At 37.3% G+C, this 13,034-nt stretch overlaps 1 protein-coding gene across 2 annotated transcripts in view; it reads right to left on the minus strand.

Moving 5' to 3' along the window:
* The window catches only part of vps50 (VPS50 subunit of EARP/GARPII complex), a 110,473-nt gene that overhangs the window by 43,474 nt on the left and 53,965 nt on the right, over nucleotides 1-13,034 (minus strand). For both annotated transcript variants that reach the window (XM_079485095.1, XM_079485094.1), the window contains exons 14-21: nucleotides 11,414-11,481; nucleotides 11,213-11,307; nucleotides 10,738-10,836; nucleotides 9,611-9,701; nucleotides 7,318-7,494; nucleotides 4,605-4,723; nucleotides 3,095-3,201; nucleotides 2,147-2,268 (exon numbers count right to left, since the gene is read on the minus strand). In XM_079485095.1, coding sequence (XP_079341221.1) covers nucleotides 2,147-2,268; nucleotides 3,095-3,201; nucleotides 4,605-4,723; nucleotides 7,318-7,494; nucleotides 9,611-9,701; nucleotides 10,738-10,836; nucleotides 11,213-11,307; nucleotides 11,414-11,481 — 878 coding nt within the window. The remainder of the gene's footprint in view (nucleotides 1-2,146; nucleotides 2,269-3,094; nucleotides 3,202-4,604; nucleotides 4,724-7,317; nucleotides 7,495-9,610; nucleotides 9,702-10,737; nucleotides 10,837-11,212; nucleotides 11,308-11,413; nucleotides 11,482-13,034) is intronic.

The following is a 13,034-nucleotide window of genomic DNA, read 5'->3' on the forward strand; positions in this document are numbered from 1 at the left end:
AAAAAGATTGCATACCATACTACCGAACTCTATTGTGAAAATTTATAAGCCTTTGCGTACATAGTTCAGCGTTGGCTCGGGACGGCAAATAAACCAATATGTGCAGAATCTTCCCTGTTTGTACAGCATGCATTGCGCAAACGGCATGCATTTTGTGATAAAATGTGATAAAAACATCAAAAGACACTTTACTGCAAAACTTCTTGTTGTAAAAGCATCACTGGGATGCTGAATGCTTGGCTATCAAGAGCCAAATGAAGAAGAGAAAGCTCATCTTTTCTCACCTGATTTATCTGCGCCTGCCGGGTGAGATCAAAATGATTGTCAAATCCCATGAGGGAAACAACTATTTTATAGTCGATAAAATGCCGTTGGTTATTCACAAGGAGATACCCAATAAAGTCCAGGCCGACGTACTGATACATTGAATCTTGCTGTAATAGTTCTTATAAAAATGTCAGAATATCCACTATGGAGCTATGAAACCATAATACTGTTTGCCAATGGTTTCTTGAAGCGCATCTACTGTGCAACAAACAAATGGTTGAAGGCTTCAGGTGGTCAAGTAATGAGGCTTCAGGTGTGAAAAACTTCATTTCTATCTGAACTACTCCAATGAAGTTTCATAAACCTGGCGATTTGTTCCTGAAACCACACAAATTGTTTTTGTGTTTACAACGGATTGACTCATCGAACCACAACGGCTTCTTTGAAAAATATGATTCATAGTGATCCAAGACCTTGTAAGATCTGTTGTAAGGTCAGTTGTGGCCTGGGGGTTAGAGCTTTGGGCTTGTCATCGGAAGGTTGCCAGTTCAAATCTCAGTGCCAGCAGGTCATGACTGAAGTGCCCTTGAGCAAGGCACCTTACCCCTGATTGCTCTGCAGTAATGTGTCACTGTAAAAAAAACTACTTGTAAGTCGCTTTGGATAAAAGCGTCTGCCAAATGAATAAATGTAAATGTAAATGTAAATGTAAGATTTGCTACTGTCATCCTTCAGTCGTAGTGTCACGGAACATGGTCATGCATCAGGAATTCTATTAAGGCAAGCTTTACAAAGGTCTGACAAATTGGAATCAATGTTAGAAGAGTTGACAGGCGAGGATAAGTGTCATTATTCATTAACGCTGTATTAGCTGAGCTAGCATAAGTTACGACATCCAGTATAAGATCAGCTGGAGACTGACCAAAAGATGGAGGGAGTAAGCAAACACTTCTCAATGGAACTGCCGCCGTGTGGAAGTTTTCATGGATATTCCTGCTCGAAGAGTGAAAGGATAATTGAGCTGCTGTCTAATTTTATTAGGGAAGGCGGGGCTGTCAAAAGCTTTCCAAAACCTTGGATGTCCAGATTAGCCGTTTTTCAGGAACGGGAAAAAACACTGTATTGTTTTAGTTATTAAATACTGTGTTGTCAAAGTTGACAAGCACTTTTCAAAACTTTTGATTTGTTCTATATGTGCAAAACCCAGTGACAAACATAAAATGAGATTAATAATAATGAAAAAATGTAATATTAATAACAAAACTTGTCTATTTCCGAAATCATTTCAACCGCCGCCACGCCACTTTAATTTGTACGTTCCCATGTCTTAGCACTACAAACGATAAAAAGAAACACGTGGTCACAGAAAAGCATTTGGAATGAGAAATATATATCAAAAAAGTTTCAGCTATATACGAAGACATTATGGTCTTCGCTTCACAAAAAAAAAACTTTGAAATTCCTATTTAAATTGCAGTATTTTCGAAAACAAACACTGTGTTATTTTACACTAATACGGATCACTAAACCTGCCACAAATAATGTTGAACAACAGCACAGTGCGTTTTAGCTCTGAGTTTTCAGCCTATTGTTGTGATCGACATTCAGCATCCAGACTTAGGAGGCGGGAGTTTCATTAAACACTGGCCTACATGATAATAGAAGTAATTATAGAACAGTGAATGCCCAGAGGGCTTGCAGACATAACGGGGAAAACAATAGGAGTGTGCTTTTCTTAATAATGAACGCGGCAACCAAGGGGAATATCCACAACAAACGTCAATTTGTATACAATAAATATTTCATAACGGTAAGTATGAAACACTCAAGATGGAGGAGAAAAACAATGCTGTATTATGTCTGTATTTCATATGCGTACCATGTCATTGCGGCCGAAGAAGGTGTAGACGGCATAGAGGTAATAATCAAAGAGCTGAGAGACACAGTGGATGACATCAAAGGCGATGGGCTTCAGAATATTCATCATCTGTATGTATTTACCTACAAAAGAGAAACAGATCAGTTAAAATGTCGACTCTAAAATAAAGACATACAGCACATAAAGAGATCCTAAGATTTAAAAACCTTCGAAGGGATTTGAGGAACAAATAGGTAATATCTACAGAATCAAAAACTGACATTGTGGTAAATTTCAACTGCAAATCCCTTGTGTTGTGTTCTGTACACGTTGATTTAAAAGGCTTAATATTTCACTCGATTCCATTTGTTCATAATTCAATGTAAATGAAATATCTTGAAACCCGTGTGTTGATTTCATTCATTCATCGATTACATCATCAATCCTTACATCCTAATGCAAGTCCAAGCCTGGCAAACGTCTTTATATTTTTATAAAGACTTCATTATTTTTATGACTGGCACTTTTTACTTGAAATAATTTTGTAACAGATCTATTGTGAATAAAAGCTTAGTGCGGTACAACTATCCTAAAACTAGGGACTTCGATTCCGCACCAAAAAAGTTGCTAAAGACAAAATGGTTAGCAGCATTTTAAGGCGGGGCTTATCAAAGAAACAATTTCATTCAGTTAATTTAGCTCCATTGATTTGTTTTGACCGCTTTCCTGTCCGTCCCATCAAACATTCATTCAAATGAACTTGAAGACATGAGCAGACACATATTCAGAACGGACTTAATCTCCGGAAGTTGAAGCAGAACACAGCCGTGTCTATGAATGCACCTCTGTCATAACAATTCATTTATTAGTCTGTAAATTAGAGGGCAAATTGCGGTCCCCTGCTTAGGGTAAACTTTATCATGCAACATCAGTCTTACGCAGGCGGATAGTCAGAGGTCAATTACTCACCGACCAGACGAATCACGTTGAGGGTGGTGTTGGTAAGGATGGGGGCATTGGCTCTGTTGAGATTGTAGTCTGATCTCTTCTGGCTGCGGAGGGTCTCTCTGGACACGCTGATTAAGAGGAGACAAAGTGCACACACGCAGATCCAGGATCAGTGTTAGAGTTTAATGACCCTCAAAGCTGAAGAGTACACAGTCTCTCATTAATCTGTTCAGAGTCAGACTGAGCTGAAGTCAGTCCATATGGTTTGGTACGGCTAGTTGATGTCACTGCACACACATCCATATAATAAACAATATTATTATTAATAGTTTATTTATGTACGTACTTATTTATTTATTGTAGTATTAGTATTTGTATTAATACTACTACAAATAATAATTATTATAAAACATATATATTTCAATGATGAATATACTGATACTACTACTAATAAATAAATAAATCATGGAGACGGGGTACGTTGGCACAGTTTTTATTTCCTATGTAAATTTATAAATTATGTTTGCCCGACAGCATAACTTATCGCAACCTGTTTTCTATATTCAAATTAAAAGGGGCTATCAAATGTATTTTGTTATTCATTTCGTTTTTATTCGTTTTAATTGTCTTTCAATGTATAACCCTTCAGATGTCCAACTTAATTTTGTTTTGGTACAGAAAATGTAAAAAGTTTTCTTGATTTTTCAGACAGCATACAATTACTGAAAAAACTGACCGTGTGCCAACCGACCCTGCCACCTCCTGTGACAGATATGGACTTCATTTTAACAACCTTTTAAGATGCATTAACAACCGTCACAATAGTCATGCGAAGAAGAATGAGTTATTTTGCCCTTGTAAGCCTTCAATGTTATTTTAATATGCAAAATATGTAAGATCGCTCAAAATCTGCCAGTCTCTAACAATTAAATGTCACACCATGTAATGCCCCATGTAAGGCTGATTTACTGCAGCGAGAAATGTCAGTCATCTTCGTAAGAAACAAACAGACATTAAATATTCATCAGTGTACGCTGCTTAATCAGATCCCTAATCATAATCTTCATTTACCATATTTCTATCAAACCTACACTCAGAGAGAAAACCGAGAGCACTTTCAAATTGTGAAAAATGTCAGTGTTTGCACACTTGTACAGCTGGCGGACAACCACGTGGGTCGATTCAGAAGGGAAGGGCTTTAACAATCTACTTGAAACTCTGCTCTATTTGACTTCAAAGCTCAGAATGGCTCTAAATAGGGGGCTTTTGGACTTAAAAGGCTCATTCTTCATAGAATAATTAAAGCCCTTCTCCCGATAAGAGGCTAATGATAACTTGCGTGCGTTCGAGGCACACTGTGTGAATTTCAACTACACAAGGTGCTCGAGTGGTAACAGGTGCACAAATAAAAAAGGTTTGTGCTAAGGCCTTGTGCTGAGAAACGAATTGATGATCTACTTAGGGACTGAGCTACTTGACCAGTCGAAATGCCAAAGTCATCAATCGCATCATTAAAATTACTTGTACTGACCTCTTTACAGGCACATCTCCTGTTTGTTCATCCACGTAGTCCTGCTTCAGCTCATCGGGTACGTCACTGTCGCTGTCGTAGTCCTGATAAACGCACTTCTCCAGCTCATCAGACTCATACTGCCCACAGAGGAAACAGGATAAAGAAATGTTTTCACACTTAGACCAAGGTTATTCTAAACATAATACTGAGATATCTTGATTTATGCCAGAATCCTATATAGTACTTAATCCTATACAACTGGATTTATTAAAAATCGCACTACATTTGCAAACCCAAGGTTAACATTATAATTTGCATGTTTATGAGGTCAATAAAATCGATGGATGAATACCACACAACCTCTACATAATAACCGCTTTTCAGTCTGTGAAGATGTTGCCAGGTGCTCTAAAATTGCACACCAAAGGTTCAAAAACATCACAAATGTATGAATTAAAAGACTAGATAATGGCGCATGACGTTTCGAGCACACAGGCTCACAATGTTTAACAACACTAATGAACAGGGCTTTAGTCAAGTCCACCTTTGTCAAATCCCAAGACCAGGACTAGTCAAGACCGAGTCTAAAGAGGTTCAAGTCCAGGTCAAGACCGAGTCCAAATAAGCGGATGAAATTAGGTTATTTTCTTTACTTTAGGTATAGTCATTTCACCAATGTCACAAAGCTGAAGTGTAAATTCAGATTTTCAGTCTTTTTATTGTAGTGTAACAATCACATTCTGGGCTGCCAATGGAAAATGTTCCTATTCTTTGTTGACTTGTCACTAGTGCTGCACGATTAATCAAATCGCAATCGCGATGTCAGGCTATGCGATAACATGACGGCAAAATGTTGCGATTATATTAAAGAAACAAGTGCATTCGTGGACATTTTCCTCAAATCGTGCAGCCCTACTGAATCACGATCACTTTTGCCACTTTTGCTTTAGTTGGGTTCTTTATTCTTGTGTTTTAATGTTAGGTTTACATTTTGTTAATGTTATAACAGTGTGCAAAAATAAAATTGTTGAGGCACAGTATCACAGTAGCAGTTAAATTTGGCACCTTTGTTATCTTAGCGTTGTGAACCAGAACACTCAAATCAGTCATTTAGTATAATTTCATTTAGTACTATTTATCATATTGTTTTACAGCTTGACACCCATCAAAAAAAGTAACCTACTCCAAGAGGAAAGAGAATTAACTTACTGAAAGCCAAGAGTCCAACTTAAGCAAAAATATATGCAACTTAAGGTGAAAATATCATCTGACACATTTGAGACCAACAAGAACATTTGCCAATCCAATGACAGAGTCCGAGACAAGTCCGAGTGCAGATACCAAAGAGTCTAGTGTAAAAACCCAATAGGCCTTACGCTGTAAAAGCAGTATACTGTAGAGTGGAAACTGAATGTCTCAAATCTGCGAAATGCTTTGCTCCGGACTGTTTGGATCTTGATGTCTAATTGCACAACGACGCAATCCGAGCTTTTAAAGGTCTTATGGTCTTACCAACATAAAACAATCGACAAGGTCAATGCAGCATATAAATCAAGTGATTGGTTTTACAAGAGATTGTGCCTCGAATTCTAAACATTTATGCCATGTGAGGATGTGTAATATGTTGTTGTTTTATATGTAAAATAAAACAGTTGACAGTTGCCACATCTATAATTACCAAACGGTATTTTTCTGGTAAGCTCTAACCAGAATACTAAGAAGATTGGGCGCTCTCTTATAGACCAAGCAAGAATTTAATACCAGGATCCCTCTCTACGATATACCAGTGTTTTAATATCACTTTTTTAACCTCCTTAACTAGAGGCGAATAGAAACACATTATTTTACACAGTTTATTTCAGGCACTGCAATTCAAGGTTAAACCTTCTCGAACAACTTTTTATAGAAAAAATGCAGAGCACAATTTAACAGGCAGAACGTAACTGCTGTAGCTAGAAGAGAAATTCAACTAATGATAAAAAACAGAATTATGTTTCATCCTTTATTCTCTGAGGATTAAAGCTGGCCTTCATATCAAATGCATTTGATGTGTCAGTGCAATGCATTGATTTCAAAATGGACAAATTCAATACCACATTGTTTCTCAACGCAGAATAATTTACAATTGCTGTTTTTCACAATGCAATGCACCTTGTTCTCTGAGGGTTAAAGCACTTCTACCAAGGGCTCACACTGTCCTAAGTACACATGCAGTGTTTGTTTTCATTACAGAGATATCATCAGAAATGGCAGGCAGATCAGAGCGTTCATGCTGATGCGTTTGCTCTCCACATAAATACAGTGCCCTCTGTCAACGCTTATAAGGACAATCAGGCACTTAATGGTCCCAAATATTTATGCGTAATCACATTTTCGCTCTATTTATTTTTTCTCATTTCACCAGTAACCTATTTCAGCAAGCATAGTTTATTGAATGTCAGATTATAAGCAAGCTTCTGATGTAAGCATAATACATAAATATGCAAATTATAATAAGATGATTGTTTACTTAAGCATGATGGCAAACTGCATAAAAAAATCCCATAATTTAGTGAAGAATACATATTATAATTTAGATGGCCTAAAATTAAGACAATTCATCCAAGTACTTTATATGACTACTATAACATCATCTTAATACACATTTTGACACTTATTTCATAAACTAACTGTAGTAAATATGTAATAGACATGTAGTAATACACAATATTGTTTAAAAAGCAACAAATACCCCATTGGAAGCCAGGAGATCCTCGGTTTCGTCTTCGTTATTATCTATCTGCATCTCAAACGGGTTTCCGTCCTGTAAGTACTCCTCAAAGAGTGAAAGATCCACAGGCTCTGTGGATTCTGACTGTCTGCTGGGAGATACTGAGGGAGAACGACACTGACCCATGAATTTAAACTCCTGGAAAAGAAGGAAAAAAGTAACCAGATTTTAGTTGAATTTACTGTCATAATGGATCAAAAAGCGAAAAAGCCTATATATAGATCGAGTCTACATTCATTCAGAGAAACTTAAAGGCAAAAAGAAGTGTGTTCTCCGAGAGAATAAAATGTCAATACAGCAAGATCAAAACTATAAAGTCCCTTCTAGATGAGGTGCTCCTTTCCGGCATTGAGACCAAAGGATAACTATGAGATATGTTCAAAAACAGTTCATCCACAGTTCATCCAAAACATTTAATATAATTTTAATTGAATTACCTTCACGCAAGTCATTATGCAGGTATTTTCTGCTTCTATTTTTTGTCACAACTCAATGTCTGTACAACACTTGTAAAGGTCCAGCCTGTTAATCTCTAAAAAGGACCAGACACCATAACAGACAAACCAGAAACATTTCATGACATTCATTCAGAATTGTCCTTTTGTGTTCCACTGAAAAATGCAGCACTAGTTTGAAAAGACATGAGGACGAGTAAACAATGACAAGCTGTTCCATTTTGGGTGAACTGTTCCCTGAAAGGACCAAGATTTTTCTGGCTGAATGTCTGAGGATAAAGAAACGTTCTTAGTATTCTGCTAAATATAACTCGCGTCTACAGTCTCTTTCCTACCAAAAAGCGTCTGTGAGAATGACTGCAGCATAGGCGGTCTCATTAAGTGACCTACAACTTTAAGTTAAACCGCTTTGCAAGTCAGAGCTCCGGAAAAAGGCAGAAATGCAAATAAGTCTCAATAAACCACACCACTGATTTTGTCACTCAGTGATGCATGTTCATGTTTCAAAGCACCAGGTTTATCATCACACGAACTAGTGCTGCTTCTTTAAAAAGTGTTTTCAGAACAGAAACAGCACGAAAGGTCCATCAGAGAACAGTTTATCAAATGCAGAGACACTATTTAGCACACAATAGTAAAAAGTATTGCATTTCCATTTATCAGTTTGAATATACTCGCTTCCCAAGGTGCAATTTGTTTAGAAACGGATGACATCTTGACTGCGGCGATGACAGTGGCTTATGTTGCGATACATTCGCAATGGTGCTTGGGCTCATTTATCATGCTGTCATGGCTTCCTTGAGATTTATATCGCATCTGAAAGTGCCCATTACGACAGGGGTGCAAGAGAAGATGAGGATGAGCAACAGACTCGCTATTTACCAAGAAAACCACCCACAGTGGACTTATCTCATTTCCTGTGATGACTCACATAAAGAACATATCTTAACCTGCTAACCTCGTAAAGTCGGCTGTAAACAAAGCCATGTTTGTTGTGAAAAAGAGGAATATGTTTAGGTTGATACGCCATTGGCCTGCAGCCATCTCACGTCTTCCTTGGAGAAGCAGGACAAAAGTCCTCCTGGCTTATTTTCATGCGCAAATGTAAAATTTGACAAAACCGTCAACGTTGCCAGCTGTTTAGCCGTGATTGTGAAATGAGAAATTGCAGGATTTTACTCACCGTAAAAAAACGTCATTTTACAGTTTTATTTTAATGAATGTTTACATATTAAATTTTTTTGTCACATTACAGAAAAGTTTACAAATTAGGTGTGAACACTTGTCATTATACTTAAAAAAAAAATCACTTCACTGTTAAAACAGTAATTTTATATATTGTTACCGTTTTACTTTACAGAATTAAAAAAAAATTACAGAATTAAAAAAAATTACAAATTGGGTGTAAAAAAACATGGAAAATTTCACTTTAAAAAGATATATTTTAATAATGGGATTTCAATACATTGAAACCTGTAATTTTACAATCTATACTTTGTTACAGAATTTTTTGAAAAATGTCTAATTACAAAAGACTAAAATAAAGTTGGGTGTGGAAACATAAATTATAAATTTTACTTTACAAAAAAGTTATTTTATCTTTTTAAGGGATTTAACTACCCTGTAAAAACTGTCATTTTACCACTTTTTTTTTATATTATGGAATTTTAACTTATTTTTGAAAAATACTCTCATGCAAAAATGAGAGTCAACAAATTTAAGTGTCATTTTATTTTACGAAATTTTACGTTTTTATGGAATCTTTTATAGTGTACTGTCTTATGTGTAGAATGACTTACGTGAAGCTGGGCGATACTAAAATTGGACTTCACAGGGCACAGCTCCCACGTTTCGTTTTCAAGAAACATTCGCAGCTCCTCCAGGCGGGTTCTGTTGGCATACAAAATGACATCAAGATAGGTCGCCTGTTGTCAACTAGCAACCTTTTGCCATTCAACTCACTGAAGATCAAACTTATTGACGCAAATAGTTCAGGGAAAAGTCTATCTCGATTAGAGGTAGTCACACTATGTAAAGGCAGGTTGGCTCGCTGAGGTCAAACTCAAAAGCCTTGGACAAAATGTCAACATCATACACATCATTTCAATTCAAAATGTGCATAAGATGCACAGCTGAACATAAAAAGGTCCACTGCCAGTCTTAGGTTTCTAAACTCTGTTTGAACAACAAACCAACAGTTTTTCCTCGGAAAAATGGTAATCTCCTCTTTGGGTTCAAAGGAGGCACATTGGTATTCAAACATGGCAGCGTGGGCCGGGTGTTTGACATGTAAAATCTATTCTCACGTCCCCTATCCTTGATATTTTTTATGCAACAATTTTACAACAATGGATGTAGAATATCAGTTCTGTCCTCTAAGCCAGAGGGTGCAATATATTGTAATGACAGAACGTGTTAATGGAGATGCAATGACAGCAAAGATTAAACATCCAGCGCACTGACAGATTATCGGTTTATAGATGCCACCCAAACGCTTGAATATTCTGAAATTATTGTTAGACCTTCTGGCACCATCCTTCTCTCAAACTAAAAAGCTTGTGTTGTCGACAACACAAGAGGATAAGAATTCAGTTGGCTGGCCACTTTTTTTAGCCTCGAGTACCCGACGGGTGCTTAAACATGACATATTTTTTTAAACTAGCACTCTAGATTCATCTCAGCTTGAAAATCCTCACGAAACCAGAGTCGTGATCTTTTTTTAATGAACGTCAGCAGTCTGGCAGTGATGGTTTACATATCCAGAGATGAGGGACGAAAGGAAAGTGTGATATAGATGTCATCATGTGATGATGGCAAAAAACTTGCACTGACAACAACCCAAGATAAAAGCTTGAAATAAACGACAATATCCGGAGTGAAAACATTAAGCGTTTCGTCAGCAGGCGCCGTGTGCTGTTTTTTTCACCTGTGGTAGTTCTTAAAGTAGTTTACGCTCTGTCTCTTAATGGACTCCTGCAATACCTCCGACTTGCTTCCGCAGAACTCCTCTCCCACCTGCATTAACCTGAGATAAAAGGGGGAAAAACAGACAGGGGAAGAGAAAATGAAGCTGGATAAAAAAGGGGTACACTCTCCTAATTAACCCTGAAAAGTTACTTCACATCACGTGGCGCCTCTATTCACACAAGTCAGCGACCCTCATGCAGAATCAATATAGAGGCCTATGATTTCACACACAAAATGGCCTTTTAATTGAACCCAGTTAATAGGGATGACCGCACCGGCCCTTCTCGTTGAGAAACAAGCGGCCTCATTGATTCCCCATGTCCCCTTTTTGTTTTGGGGGGAGTTTCTCATGCCACAGGAGGGAGGGGGGAAAATCACCCAGCCGGTCTCTGCAGACCGATCCAATTAGCACTAATGAGGAAGTGGGTCCCTACCTGCTGATAACATCCAGCACCACAATGAAGTCGTCGTACTTGAAGTTGGACATGTCTGTTCCCAGCAAATAGGCTTTCACTTTCAATTGGACGTCCTGGGGGTAGAGGTAAAAGGGCGAGAGGTGGGGGGGTGGTCATGAAGCTAATGAAGGAACGGAGAACCAACGGAGACCCAAAAAAGCAAACAAGTGCGCTCCCTACCTGCCAGATCCGGGTTAAGCCATGCTCCAGCTTCTTTTTCACGTAACTGCGGCCCACGGTGGAGTCATCTAAAAAAAAGTTGTGGTTACTGGGAGGCATGGGTAAGGGAACCATACAAATGCTTTAGGTTTCAAATGAAATTAAATGAAAAATTTATTGAAATATGAAATACAATAAAAATATTTGTAAGAATAAAATAAAAACACATATCAAAAGCATTAAATGAAACAGAAAACAGAACATTCGATCAAATAAAATGGCATAAAACAAATAATAATACAATTAAATAAAATAGGATGTAAAACCAAAAGAGTGCAACATCCAACATTGAACCAAAATATTAAATGGTGCCATAGTTCAAATCAACAACACAAACATAACAAATATGCCTGTAACATTTAACCTACATGAAACGTTTTTGGGGCATAAAATCACTGGAATTGATAACCATCTAAGACTGCTACAGTTTGTTGTTGTTTAATCATCTATAGACACTGCACATGACATTCCAATCACCCGCGAAAGCAGATCAGAGCACATCGTGTACGAAAAATGCACCAGACATTAAAGAGCTCTCAAATCAATGGCAGACTGCGCAGTGGCTGTCAGACACTCAAAGACCTTGACATTGACTTTATTTTGTGGGTTTAAGAACAATCTTTCTGTAATTGTTTGCCTTTAGACAACAGTGAGTAGAAAGCAGTGAGGGGTTTTGTCTTTGTATTGTTAATATGTTACCTACTGCATTGTTTTTCTTTTTTGTTAACCGCCAAATTGCCTTTAGATGCTCTTGTTTCGTTAATGAAATGAGTTACCGAAACACAACTTTTATTTTGTCCGAACTTCGCTGCAAACATCTACATTTGCAAACTGGCCAGTTAACCATACTTAATACATGCGCATACAGAAAATAGATATATGCATATTGATATCAATAGTATATTTAGCATTATCCGCTTATGCAAATATTTGATTTATGTATATTAAATTGTGGTTTAATAAGTACAAATATAATGTTTCTATTTAAAAGGGATATGAAAATTTATATTTGCCCCATAACTTAAAGAAAAAAAAATTAGCATGTAGTTTTCTAAATGATAACATTTTTACAGGATGAAACAGCAATTATTGGTACGTAGATGATTCTAGACTTTTTGCATATGTTCTCCACGGGGAAAAATAACAAATCAGGCATGAAAAAGGTGACGATTTTCCAATCCACCCTCCACCTAAACAAGTCTGTCACCCCATCTCACAATCAGGCTGATAATGAGCTCCTCATGTAAAGCAGCAGCTGTCGCTCTTCATCACAATAGTTTATCCTGATATACCAAAATGAGCTTAATCAAAGAGGACACGATTCGCACCCATCAGAACGAACCACTCACATGAGTCATCTACTGTATTATGATATCTAGCCGTATCCATTATGTAACGTGCTCAATCCAAACTTAAACTGGGACTTTGGAAGAGCTTTGCATCTTTTGTTTTTAGGGCAGCATCCTGACAATCTTAAAACCACATAAGTGACTGATGTGAAGTGCTCTACATAGACAGCATCACTACACACGCCACAAAAAAAGTGATCCGGATGGATAATACAAAGTGCAATGACTTTCAA

This window comes from Barbatula barbatula (genome assembly GCF_947034865.1).
Source record: "Barbatula barbatula genome assembly, chromosome: 21".
Classification (NCBI taxonomy): Eukaryota; Metazoa; Chordata; class Actinopteri; order Cypriniformes; family Nemacheilidae; genus Barbatula; species Barbatula barbatula.